The sequence below is a fragment of the Globicephala melas genome, chromosome 1, assembly GCF_963455315.2.
Source record: "Globicephala melas chromosome 1, mGloMel1.2, whole genome shotgun sequence".
Lineage (NCBI taxonomy): Eukaryota > Metazoa > Chordata > Mammalia > Artiodactyla > Delphinidae > Globicephala > Globicephala melas.
In genome coordinates this window covers 153423303-153438033 of record NC_083314.1, presented here as the reverse complement: position 1 = coordinate 153438033, position 14731 = coordinate 153423303, and the positions used below count along the sequence as shown (strand labels likewise).

General features: G+C 39.5%; 1 protein-coding gene across 11 annotated transcripts in view; it reads left to right on the top strand.

Annotated features, from left to right (window-relative positions):
* The window catches only part of CCDC30 (coiled-coil domain containing 30), a 173757-nt gene that overhangs the window by 89674 nt on the left and 69352 nt on the right, over positions 1-14731 (top strand). The window contains exon 12 of one of the 11 annotated variants that reach the window (XM_060306931.1): positions 2903-3069. The exons of the other annotated variants lie outside the window; for them this stretch is intronic. Coding sequence (XP_060162914.1) covers positions 2903-3069 — 167 coding nt within the window. The remainder of the gene's footprint in view (positions 1-2902; positions 3070-14731) is intronic. 11 annotated transcript variants of the gene reach the window in all.

The window sequence follows — 14731 nt, the reverse complement described above, 5'->3', positions numbered from 1 at the left end:
ATACTTTTACCCCTCCCAATGTTAACACGGTACCACATTTGCTTTATCAGCCTCTCTCTCTTGCATCACACACACACACACACACGCATACACACACGCACACGCACACATACACACACACACACACACACAAACACACATACATACTTTTCCTACCCTCAGAGAGTAGAGACATAATACTCCTTTACCCCTAAATGTTTCCATGTATGTTTGCTAAAAACAGTGACATCTTTTTATCACAGTACAAGTCTCAAAATCAGGAAATTAATATTAATATAGTACTATTATCTAATTGACAGCTTGTATTTAAATTTTACTAATTGTCCCACTGTATAGCAAAAGGACATTTTTTTTTCCTAGTCCAAGGTCCAATCCAGGACTGTACATTGCATTTCATTGTCACATCTCGAAGGCTCCTTGAATCTGCAACAGTTCCTCATTCTTTGTTGTTCATGACTTTGCTATTTTTAAAGAGTACAAATCATTTATTTTGAAGAATGTCCCTCAATTTGGATTTTTCTCATGTTTCCTCACAATATAATTTAGGTTACATAATTTTGGCAGGAATACTACATAAGTGATGTTATATCCTTCGCAGTGCATTGTATCAGAAGACAAAAGGATATCCTTTTGTTCTATTTACTTTGGGTATGGTACTCTCTGCCAGATTTCTCCACTGTAAAGTTATTCCTGTTCCCTTTGCAATCAATAAATATTTTGTGGGGAGGTACTTTGAGACTATATGTATTCTGTTTCCAACAAAATTTTACTCATTAAAAGTTTCAATTTTGAAGGTTTGATTCTTTATTTGTATTCCAGTTTCTCTTTAGAACATAGAGTGCTTTAGACTTAAAGGTAGTCTTGCTAAGAGTGGCTTAAAAAAATTGTATTTTATGTATTTACTAAAGCCCCTGTTTTATAGACTGTGGTTTTACGTGGGCTGGAAAGGGGTGTGTTCATGTAGGCCAGCTTCCTCAGTTTACAAAAACAAACACCAGACTCGGGATATTAAACAACTACCAAGTTGCTTGGTGATTCTCAGCCTAAGCTCTGTCCTCCTTACTCTAGGGCCTCACACGTAAAGTGGAACAGTCAACTGAATACTTTATGGTACTTGAATAGGCTGATTATGAGACTGAGCTATGTAACCAGGATAAAATTTTGGTAGGGAGGAGCCTGTGGAACAGAGTTGGTCCTGTTGCACAGCATCTGTGCCATGAAAAGTCTTATGATAAAGAGCAAAGCTGCCCACCTACGATATCCACCAACTTTGTCCTGTGAGAATCCAGAATACCTAGAAAGCACTTAGTGTCAAAGTCACCTTCCTCTTCAGAAACCTTCAGCAATTCTCAGTTTGCTAGAACATCAAGTCTAAATTCTGTTTGGCTTTCTTTCCTTCTTAAGAAACTAACATTTACTATTTTTAATGTTTAAATTTTTACAATGCCTATAAAAATCAGTGATTAAGTAGCATTTTGGAATCTGTTATCCTGCTTACAAAAATAATACAAGCTCATTAAGGAAGTTCTTGTCTTTCAGGTCCCTTCATAATCTGATCCCTCCCCCTCAATCTTATTTCCTTGGCTCCTCATCTTGTAGCCTCTACTCCAGTAAGACCATCCTCCTCACTTCTGCACAAATACTCCATACTCAGTTCCACACTATACCTTTGACCATATTGATCATGCTTAAAATATGCTATAGTCTCTTCTTCACCTATCCGTATCTTCCCATCTCCTAAGGTCCAGTGTAAAACCAATCTTCTCCCTGGAGAGGTTATAGTCCCTATAAGATTATATGGATTTATGGGATTATAACCCATATCACACACTGTAATTTTTCTTCAGAAAGTTGAAAAGGCCTAGGAGACCAAAAGGATTCCTTTAAGTAATCTAAATTGATCCTTAGAATTAAATCCATTGTGTTCTTAGAATCAAACACAGTAAGTATAAAAACTTTGCATTTTCAGAGAGGCTCAGAATGAGAGTCAGGCAGGTTTTTGTCTATCTTCGTGCAATACTTGGAGAGGGATTCATCTTCCATTCTTGGAACTGTCCCCCATCCACCCTTTCTACTGCCTTCTGGAGGCATTCTTTCATTTTATATGAAGATATAAAGAGCAATCTTTGAGGAAAGGAATCTGTTTGTCAAAGAACAAAACAAAACAAAAACCTGAACAAATGTTTTGCCAAACCACACAGCAGAGCAGTGATTCTCAAAGCATCCACTTGCATCAGAATTACCTGGGAGACTTATTTGAAATGCAAATTCCCATTTCCCAGCCCAGACCACTGATCTGAATCTCAGGAGTGGGGTGGCGATGTGAGACCACATTCTTTTAACTCCTCAGGTGATGCTCTTATTCACTAAAGTTTGAGAATCGCTACGATAGTCTGGGAGCCCTTATATGTTCAAGTGTTTCCAAACCAATAGGAGCAGACTGGAAGAAATATGTTCTCTGTAATGCATAACTAATATTCTTTTTAATGTTTTCTTGCAATAGTATATTATTGCTTTTATGAATCAATGAAGTACACTCAAAACTTGAGAACAAAATATGTGATAATAATGTAAAAGCTCTAATAGAGTATTACATCTTTTTGCTTGTTAAAAGATAGAACGAAACCCTAAACAGCACTCTGGGAAGCCAATCCCAGAGACCAAAAATATCCCCTTTTTTTAAAACCATAGGCTTACGCACTCTTGTGCCTATGGTAAAAATGTATTAGATTATGTAACAACTGCAAATTGTGAAATTGGAATAAGACTTCAGTTTGGATGTCAATTTATATTATTTAAGCCAATAATTATGTAAGCATTTAATGGAATCAATACATTTTTTTCACAGGCATGCATAAAAATATGCAAAATAGAATATTTGTCTTTTCACTTAACTTTACAGGTCTTGAAGCTTTCAGAAGAATTTGAGCAATTAAATCATTTTACTGTAGAGAGAAAAACTGCAGCTAATTTAATTACAACTGAAAATATCTGTAAATATCTTGTGTTTAAAGTACCAATTTTGGAAGTAGAGATTCAAAGCCCAAAGGAAGAGAGAGAGGAGCTCTGGTAAATTGAGAAAATCCCATATCACTTTAATTATTTGGGGGGTACATTTTATTTGGCTTGATTATTATAAAAATTTGACATTTATTTCCAAATGATGTGCATAGAAAACTTAGTTCTAAGAATTCCCCAGAAAGTTTGTTTTTCGGTATGTTATTATATTTTTAAACTATTTTTCCTGCTTTTAAAAATAAATACATGCTTTTTTAGAAAATCTGGAAAGCATGGAAAAGTATAAGGAGATTATAATAACCCATAATTCTGCCCAGGGAGAGATGTTAATGTCCTTATTTTTCTTTCTTGTCTTTTTTCTGTATACATACATATATATGTATTTTTTAAATAATTAAGACTATACTTTGCAGAGAGGTTTGTTTTTTGCTATTTTTATTTAACATTATGTCTGATAATTGTTTTGAGAATTTTCTTCCTTCCTTCCTTCCTTTTTCTTTCTTTCTTCCTTTTTCCTGCTGTTGTTGTTAATCTTGCCCTCTAACTCTTGTATTTCTACTTTTCCACCAAAAGTATCTTACACAGAAACTTTTGAGACTTAGACAAATGCATTACTGTGTTTTGGCACAAATACTAATAGATGCAATCAAATTTTGTCTGGGCAAAAACCTAGAAATAGATCATCCAATGGAAACAATAGATGTCAGTTTTTACTTATATACCATATTAAAGGATACCTTCTCAGTGAACTGAGAAAATATTGCCTAGGTGTAGCCAAATTTTTATCTTTGTAAATGTTCTAAAATAGAAGAGATTGTTTTGCCAGTTTGGGGCCCCTGAATTTTATGCCCTCTTAAAAACTGGTTTTAAGTTTAGAGTGAGCTCTAAGTCCATGATTTGCAGTCATGAAACCTAGTTGCAGAAGTGGGAAGAGATACTGGAGAGATAGTGGAGAACAGGTGTAATAGTTGTCACAGGAGCAAAGAGCCAAGAAGCCAGGTCACAACATATAGGTTTGTTGTATGGGGGAGAAAGTCTAGTTTTGAGCACAAGAATAGTGTTATAGAGATGAACTGGAGGGGAAAGACAGACCAGTTAATCTGGATATTCGCCACAAATGAAGAGATAGTAGTCTAGACTAAGTAAGTGTCACTGGAGATGAAATGGCCAATCTGAACGCTTTTCAGAGAAAAATTTGACATTAATAATCAAAGCTGACAAAAATCCACTCAGCTGATTTGGGATAATTGGCAGAGATACTTGCCCCAGGGGGCAAGGCTGTGAATTCATTTGGAGGTGGAGCACCTTGCCATGAAGAAGACACTGCACTTCAAGTAAAGAAGTCCTTGCTGCCACCTGTTTCCATGACTTGGTCCAAACTGCTTCCCGTCACTGGGACTGAGAAATGAAGTCTACATATCTGCCATATGTTTTCCTCTGTTCATTTCCCATAATGTTTCCCTGCTTGCTTATCTTCTGTGCCCTACTTCCCAGCCCCCCTTATCACAGATCCATTACACAATCACATTCAGCAATAAATTGCATATCTACCATGTGCCAGGTACTGTAGGTAGATACTGAAGCTACAAAATAAGACACAGGTCCTATCCTTAGGGTCCATATTGCCTGATGGGGGAAGATAAACAGTTAAACAAGGGAGTATTGGATACTATGGGAGCACAAAGGAGGGGTTCTGGTCTAGGCTAATGAACCAAAAAATATTCTTAAAGGAAGTGACAAATTAAATTGAGTCCTAAAGTATGAGAATTTAAGGGCCAAGGAAAAAGATGGGAGAAGAGTTTTCAGGGGAGATAGACATGTGCAAGAAAAAGCCGATTTGTTTGAGGAACTAAAAGTGACCTCAATGCTGCTATAGCCTAGAGTGTGAAGAGAGGAAATGAGGAAGGAGATGATGAGAATGAGGAGGTAGTCAGGGACCTGACCATGAAGGAACATGAATGTCAGCACTAGGGATTTTGGACAATAAGAAACTCCTTCAGGGTTTAGTAACATGGGAGAGACACAAACAGATTTGTGCTTTAGGAAAATCACTCTGCCTGCTGTGTGGAAAGTAGATGGTTGGTACCAGAACAAAGGTAGCAAGACCAGTTAGGAGGCTGTTATTGTAATGGTGTTTGTGAGGATGGAATTGAGAGGAGACAGAGTCAACAGGACTCAGCGATTAATGAGTATAGGAAGTGAGGAAGAAGGTATTATAGGCAGAGGTTTGAGTATGAGAACAGGTTAAGGAAGACTTAATTTTCTGGTTTGATGGTGTCAAACCAGAGAGAGGAGTTCAGCTTTTGAGACAGTGACTTCGGAGTGTCTTTGGAACAGCCATGTGTGGATGTTCAACAAACAGTTGGATTTATGGGTTTGGAGGCCTGGGCTGGAGATAAATTTGAGAATCATCAATAAGTAGATGGTAAGATGGATAAGATGTTCCCATATGTTCGTTGATAAAAACACTCAAAGGCAGAAACCTAAGGTAAACCTCTCTATGTGGACAAAAGGAGTGCTCCCAACAGGAAACTGGGACAAAACAGCCAGGGAGGTAGGAGAAAAGTCAGGAGAGTGTGTGTTACAGAAGCCAGGCTAAAGAGTATTTCAAGAAGAAAGGAGTAGTCAAGAGTGTCAGGTACTGCCAATGAGTCAAACAAAATAATGGATAAAAAGTGACTGCTGAATTTAGCAACAAGAAGGTGGTTGGAGTCTTTAAGAAGAGTAGTTCCAATGAAGGGCAGAAAACAGATTGTTTCCTAGATCCCATCCCATGGGATGGTGAATGGGAGTGAATTGAGGAGGGTGTGAGAGATGAGGATGTGAAAATGGTGAGTGTAGATAACGCTTTCCAAAAAGTTTGTGAAGAGGAGAAAAGATTATGGAGCCAAGCTAAGAGGAAATTTGTGTATGTTTAAATACTGGTGGGAAAGAGTCCCCAAATGGGCAGGTTTAGGACTCAGAAAATCAGAAAACAGCTAGCCTTAGTCAGGAGGTAGGCCACTTTGTCCATTGTATCGGGAGGAAGAAAGGGAGGATGGACAGAGATCCAAATGGGTTTTTAACTTGACAGGAAACCAAAGGACTTGTTCAATGGTTTTTGTGTCCTCTGTGAAGCAGGAAGCAAAGTCATCTGCTGAAAGTCGGAGAGGAATAGAAATATCAGAGTTTGCAAGAGAGTGAAAAAGTTTGAAATAATCACTGTGGAGAAAGGAAAGGAAATCTGACTGGGGAGAGCAGGAGTGGAAAGGAAAGCTGACTGTGGAGGGTCCAGTCAAGGCCAGAGACCCTGAATTTATGTTTAGCAACATTTAGTATAGACATGAGAAGACAGTTGAATTTATCCAGGGTTGAGGTTCTGCCACAAAAATGGAGTGGAAGGACAATGGGGCAAGAGAATTGAATATTTTATTTGGACAGTGATTAAAATAATGAACTCTGTAGACTCTGCATTGGATAAAGAAGCAAGTAAAGGGAGCTGGACAAGGAATTTAAGGTATTTATGATTGCACTGAGAACAAATTATGTAAAAAGGAAAAGCTGGAATCCAAATGTCTAATTCTAGTATTTCAGAAGAGAAGCAGTTATTGATGATACAACCCTTAGTGTGGTTATGCAAGTAATTGGCAAAGTGGGAGAGATGACAAGGTAACTGGAGATAACGAGACTGAGGAAGTGAGATGTCAAGGCATTGGTGGGTGATCTATATGGACCTTGGAATCTTCCAGGATAATGACAGGACTTGGGGTGAAGAAGATGCCAGAATGCTATGAGCCAGAATCTTCAACTGAAGAGAAGTAGGAAGTGTCACAGCACACCTAGCATGGTCCCATGCACATAGAAGCTGCTCAATAAGCCAAATTGCTTGATTCTTGTAATACATCTCCTCTACTAGATTTTAAGCTCCTTAAGGTAATGGACTATGTCTTGTTTTTCTGCTGTTTATAGTGCTTTTGTTATAGAGAAATGGAATCTTAGAACGGGGGGACCTGCAGGAGATCGTCTGAACTAGTGGTTTTCAAACTTCTACCTTCTAAACTTTGAGCTCTCTGGGGAGGGGGGCTCAGAAACTACCTTGGGAGGTGAGGGGAGCCTGATGAGTGGGACTGTGAGCCTTCTGCTCCCATTTCAGCCAAAGATCCACTCTTAGCTGTTTCATATGTGGAGCTCTATGTAAGATTTTACTTCGAGAAAGGGTCCACAGCTGAGATAAGTTTGAGAACCACTTTATTTAACTAAGTCTTCTCTTTCCACAGAAGAGGTCTCAGACCAAGAGAACAAAAATGACTCTTTCACTCACAGTCATTCACTTAGCAAGTTATTGGCAGGACTGGGTGAGGTCCCAAGTCTCCTGAGTCAGGAGAAGTTACTACTTTATCTGCTTTGGAAAGGATATAGTCACAAATATCCCAACGGCCAGAAGGTGCTGGAACACTTGGTTTCTAAGTCAGTTGTTGTGGAAAAGAGCTTTATGCAGTTAAAAAATTGCTCAGGACTTTAGTCTCAGTATATGCATAACATGGGGGTGAGATGGGAGGGAGAATGAAACCCCAGTCTGTCTTGTTCTGGACTGTCTCCAGTGTATAGAATAATACCTGACACATAGTAGATACTCAAAAAGTTTTGAATGAATAGAATTCCCACTATTCCCACTATGTACTTGAGGCTGAAGCCAGAGTTGGACTTCCAGTGGCAGCCCCAAACTTACAGAGCTTAGCTGAACTCAGCCTGGGTTTGCTGTATTAGGAAGTTTGGGCCAGAACAGCTGGCAGCTTCCCCTTGATGTTAATGCCTTAATGAGCTTTATTTTTTCTAATATGCTCTCATTTACCATCTCATTGCATCCTTACTATCTTTATCAAGAATTGTTTGATGAATGTTCAAGTTGATTTCCATTTCCAGTTCAATTCGACAGTGAGTTTATATCCATTTCACAAACATATTTTTGCTCTTCCTCTAAAGAAAGTATTCCTTTCCCAGCCCAATCCATTTAGTGAATAGCCCCTCCATTCACACAGTTGATTAAGCCAAAACTAGGAGTCATCATTGGTTCCTCCCCACTTCTAACCCATCAACAACTCCTGTGAGTTCTACCATGAAAATATAAAATATTTAATCTGTCTATTTCTATCTATATCTCCACTGCCACTACCCTACTCCATGACACTGGTATCACTCACTGGGACTATCACAATATCTTCCTAACTGGCTTCCCTGCTTCTATACCTCTTTCCCAGTCCATTCTCTATAGAACAGCCAAAGTGGTCTTTGAAGAATGCAAATTGAATAATATTACTCCCTCTCTTAAAAACCTCTCAATGGGAGACCTTCAAGATGGCAGAAGAGTAAGATGTGGAGATCACCTTCCTCCCCACAAATAAATCAAAAATACATCTACATGTGGAACAACTCCTACAGAACACCTACTGAATGCTGGCAGAAGACCTCAGACTTCCCAAAAGGCAAGAAACTCTCCCACGTACCTGGGTAGGGCAAAAGAAAAAAGAAAAAACAGAGACAAAAGAATAGGGACGGGACCTGCACCTCTGGGACGGAGCTGTGAAGGAGGAAGAGTTTCCACACACTAGGAAACCCCTTCACTGGTGGAGACGGGGTGGGGGGGGTGGCAGGGGGAAGCTTCAGAGCCACGGAGGAGAGCGCAACAACACGGGTGCAGAGGGCAAAGCGGAGAGATTCCCACACAGAGGATCGGTGCCGACCAGCACTCACCAGCCGGAGAGGCTTGTCTGCTCACCCGCCAGGGCCGGCAAGGGCTGGGAGCTGAGGCTCAGGCTTTGGAGGTCAGACCCCAGGGAGAGGACTGGGGTTGGCGGCATGAACACAGCCTGAAGGGGGCTAGTGTGCCACGGCTAGCCAGGAGGGAGTCCGGGAAAAAGTCTGGACCTGCCCAAGAGGCAAGAGACCATTAAACAATGGGGTGTGTGAGGAGAGGGGATTCAGAACACCGCCTAAACGAGCTCCAGAGATGGGTGCGAGTCACGGCTATCAGCGCCGACAGCAGAGATAGGCATGAAACACTAAGGCTGCTGCTGCAGCCACCAAGAAGCCTGTGTACGAGCACAGGTCACTATCCACACCACCCCTCCCGGGAGCCTGTGCAGCCCGCCACTGCCAGGGTCCTGTGAACCAGGGACAACTTCCCTGAGAGAACACACGGCGCGCCTCAGTCTGGTGCAACGTCACGCCAGCCTCGGCCGCTGCAGGCTTGCCCTGCACTCCGTACCCCTCCCTCCTCCCGGCCTGAGTGAGCCAGAGCCCCCTAATCAGCTGCTCCTTTAACCCCGTCCCCTCTGAGTGAAGAATACATGCCCTCAGGTGACCTACACGCAGAGGCGGGGCCAAATCCAAAGCTGAACCTCAGGAGCTGTGTGAACAAAGAAGAGAAAGGGAAATCTCTCCCAGCAGCCTCAGGAGCAGCGGATTAAATCTCCAGTCAACTTGATGTACCCTGCATCTGTGGAATACCTGAATAGACAACAAATCATCCCAAAATTGTGGTGGTGGACTTTGGCAGCAACGATATTTTTTTTTTTTTCCATTTTCTCTTTTTGTGAGTGTGTATGTGTATGCTTCTTTGTGTGATTTTGTCTGTATAGCTTTGCTTTTACCATTTGTCCTAGGGTTCTGTCTGTCTGGTTTTTTCCTTTAGGGTTTTTTTTTAGTATAGTTCTTAGCACTTGATTTCATTGGTGGATTTCTTTTTTAGTTTGGTTGCTCTCTTCTCTCTTTCTTTTTTTTTTTCTTTTTTGTATTACTCTTTAATTTTTAATAATTATTTTTATTTTTTATTTTAATAACTTTATTTTATTTTTTATTTCTTTCTTTCTTTTTCCCTTTTCTTCTGAGCTGTGTGGCTGACAGGGTCCTGGGGCTCCAAGTGAATGTCAGGCCTGTGCCTCTGAGGTGGGAGAGCCGAGTATAGGACATTTGTCTACCAGAGACCTCCCAGCTCTGCATAATACCAAACGGTGAATGCTCTTCCAGAGATCTCCATCTCAACGCTAAGACCCACCTCCACTCAACCACCAGCAAGTCACAGTGCTGGACACCCTATGCCAAACAACTAGCAAGACAGGAACACAATGGCACCCATTAGCAGAGAGGCTACCTAAAATCATAATAAGGTCACAGACACCCCAAAACACACCACCAGACAGGGACCTGCCCACCAGAAACACAAGATCCAGCCTCATCCACCAGAACACAGGCACTAGTCCCCTCCATCAGGAAGCCTACACAACACACTGAACCAACTGTAGCCACTGGTGACAGACACCAAAAACAACAGGAACTACGAACCTGCAGCCTGCAAAAAGGAGACCCCAAACACAGTAAGCTAAGCAAAATGAGAACACAGAGAAACACACAGCAGATGAAGGAGCAAGGTAAAAACCCACCAGACCTAACAAATGAAGAGGAAATAGGCATTCTACCTGAAAAAGAATTCAGAATAATGACAGTAAAGATGATCCAAAATCTTGTAAATAGAATGGAGAAAATGCAAGAAACATTTAAAAGGACCTAGAAGAACTAAAGAGCAAACAAACAGAGATGAACAACACAATAAATGAAATTAAAAATTCTCTAGAAGGAATCAATAGCAGAATAACTGAGGCAGAAGAACAGATAAGTGACCTGGAAGATAAAATAGTGGAAATAACTACTGCAGAACAGAATAAAGAAAAAAGAATGAAGAGAATTGAGGACAGTCTCAGGGACCTTTTGGACAGCATTAAATGCACCAACATTCGAATTATAGGGGTACCAGAAGAGGAAGAGAAAAAGAAAGGGACTGAGAAAATATTTGAAGAGACTATAGTTGAAAACTTCCCTAATATGGGAAAGGAAATAGTTAATCAAGTCCAGGAAGCACAGAGAGTCCCATGCCGGACCAATCCAAGGAGAAACACCCCAAGACACATATTAATCAAACTACCAAAAATTAAATACAAAGAAACAATTTTAAAAGCAGCAAGGGAAAAGCAACATATAACATACAAGGGAATCCCCATGAGGTTAACAGCTGATCGTTCAACAGAAGCTCTGCAAGCCAGAAGGGAGTGGCAGAACATATTTAAAGTGATGAAAGGGAAGAACCTACAAGAAAGATTATTCTACCCAGCCAGGATCTCATTCAGATTTGACAGAGAAATTAAAATCTTTACAGACAAGCAAAAGCTAGGAAAATTCAGCACTACCAAACCAGCTCTACAACAAATGCTAAAGGAACTTCTCAAGGCAGGAAACACAAGAGAAGGAAAAGACCTACAATAACAAACCCAAAACAATTAAGAAAATGGTAATAGGAACATACATATTGATAATTACCTTAAATGTAAATGGATTAAATGCTCCAACCAAAAGACGTAGACTGGCTGAATGGATACCAGAAAAGACCCGTATATATGCTGTCTACAAAAGACCCACTTCAGACCTAGGGACTTGTACAGACTGAAAGTGAGGGGTTGGAAAAAGATATACCATGCAAATGCAAATTAAAAGAAAGCTGGAGTAGCAATTCTTATATCAGACAAAATAGACTTTAAAATAAAGACTATTACAAGAGACAAAGAAGGACACTACATAATGATCAAGGGCTCAATCCAAAAGAAGATATAACAATTGTAAATATTTATGCACCCAACATAGGAGAACCTCAGTACATAAGGCAAATGCTAACAGCCATAAAAGGGGAAATCAACAGTAACACAATCATAGTAGGGGACTTTAACACCCCATTTTCACCAATGGACAGATCGTCCAAAATGAAAATAAATAAGGAAACACAAGCTTTAAATGACAAATTAAATAAGATGGACTTAATTGATATTTATAGGGCATTCCATCGAAAAACAACAGAAAGGGCTTCCCTGGTGGCACAGTGGTTAAGAATATGCCTGCCAATGCAGGAGACACGGGTTCGAGCCCTGGTCTGGGAAGATCCCATATGCTGCAGAGCAACTAAGCCTGTGCGCCACAACTACTGAGCCTGCACTCTAGAGCCTTCAAGCCACAGCAACTGAAACCCGCAAGCCTAGAGCCCATGCTCCGCAACAAGAGAAGCCACCGCGATAAGAGAAGTCACCGCAATGAGAAGCCCGTGCACCACAACAAAGAGTGGCCCCTGATCACCACAATGAGAGGAAGTCCGTGCACAGCAATGAAGACCCAACACAGCCAAAAATAAATAAATAAATAAATTTATTTTAAAAAACCAAAAACAAAAACAACAGAATACACTTTCTTCTCAATTGCTCATGGAACATTCTCCAGGATAAGTCATATCTTGGGTCACAAATCAAGCCTTGGTAAATTTAAGAAAATTGAAATCATATCAAGTATCTTTTCTGACCACAAGGCTATGAGACTAGATATCAATTACAGGAAAAAAATCTGTAAAAATTACAAACACATGGAGGCTAAACAATACACTACTTAATAACCAAGAGATCGCTGAAGAAATCAAAGGGGAAATCAAGAAATACCTAGAAACAAATGACAATGAAAGCATGATGACCCAAAACCTATGGGATGCAGCAAAAGCAGTTCTAAGAGGGAAGTTTATAGCAATACAGTCCTACCCCAAGAAACAAGAAACATCTCAAATAAACAACCTAACCTTACACCTAAAGCAATTAGAGAAAGAAGAACAAAAATCCCCAAAGTTAGCAGAAGGAAAGAAATCATAAAGACAGAGCAGAAACAAATGAAAAAGAAATGAAGAAAATGATAGCAAACATCAATAAAATTAAAAGGTGGTTCTTTGAGAAGATAAACAAAATTGATAAACCATTAGCCAGACTCATCAAGAAAAAAAGGAGAAGACTCAAATCAATAGAATTAGAAATGAAACAGGAGAGTAAAAACTGACACTGCAGAAATACAAAGGATCATGAGAGATTACTACAAGCAACTATATGCCAATAAAATGGACAACCTAGAAGAAATGGACAAATTCTTAGAGAACGCAACCTTCCAAGACTGAACCACGAAGAAATAGAAAATATAAACAGACCAATCACAAGCACTGAAATTCAGACTGTGATTAAAATCTTCCAACAAACAGAAGCCCAGGATCAGATGGCTTCACAGGTGAATTCTATCAAACAGTTATAGAAGAGCTAACACCTATCCTTCTCAAACTCTTCCAAAATTTAGCAGAGGGAGGAACACTCACAAACTCATTCTACGAGGCCACCATCACCCTGATACCAAAACCAGACAAAGATTTCACAAAGAAAGAAAACTACAGGCCAATATCGCTGATGAACAGAGATGCAAAAATCCTGAACAAAATACTAGCAAACAGAATCCAACAGCACATTAAAAGGATCATACACCATGATCAAGTGGGGTTTATTCCAGGAATGCAAGGATTCTTCAATATACACAAATCAATCAATGTGATACACCATATTAACAAATTGAAGCCTAAAAATCATATGATCATCTCAATAGATGCAGAAAAAGCTTTCAACAAAATTCAACAGCCATTTATCATAAAACCCCTCCAGAAAGTAGGCATAGAAGGAACTTACCTTAACATAATAAAGGCCATATATGACAAACCCAGAGCCAACATCATTCTCAATGGTGAAAAACTGAAACCATTTCCACTAATATCAGGAACAAGACAAGTTTGCCTACTCTCACCACAATTATTCAATAGGTTTGGAAGTTTTAGCCACAGCAATTAGAGAAGAAAAAGAAATCCAAATCGGAAAAGAAGAAGTAAAGCTGTCACTGTTTGCAGATAACATACTATATAGAGAGAATCCTAAAGACGCTACCAGAAAACTACTAGAGCTATTCAATGAATTTGGTGAAGTAGCAGCGTACAAAATTAATGCATAGAAATCTGTTGCATTCCTATACACTAATGATGAAAAATCTGAAAGAGAAATTGAGGAAACACTCCCATTACCATTGCAACAAAAAGAATAAAATACCTAGGAATAAACCTACCTAAGAAGACAAAACACCTGTATGCAGAAAACCATAAGACACTGATGAAAGAAATTAAAGATGATACAAACAGATGGAGAGATATACCATGTTCTTGGATTGGAAGAAACAACATTGTGAAAATGACTATATTACCCAAAGCAATCTACAGATTTAATGCAATCCCTATCAAACTACCAATGGCATTTATCACAGAACTAGAACAAAAAATTTCACAATTTGTATGGAAACACAAAAGACCCCAAATAGCCAAAGCAATCTTGAGAAAGAAAAACGGAGCTGGAGGAATCAGGCTCCCTGACTTCAGGCTATACTCCAAAGCTACAGTAATCAAGACAGTATGGTACTGACACAAAAACAGAAATAAAAACAGAAATATAGATCAGTGCAACAGGATATAAACATATGGTCACCTTATTTTTGATAAAGGAGGCAAAAATATACAATGGAGAAAAGACAGCCTCTTCAATAAGTCGTGCTGGGAAAACTGGACAGCTACATGTAAAACAATGAATTTAGAACACTCCCTAACACCACACAGAAAAATAAACTCAAATGGGTTAACGACCTAAATGTAAGGCCAGACACTATAAAACTCTTAGAGGAAAACATAGGCAGAACAGTCTATGACATAAATCACAGCAAGATCCTTTTTGACCCACCTCGTAGAGAAATAGAAATAAAAACAAAAATAAACAAATGAGACCTAATGAAACTTAAAGCTTTT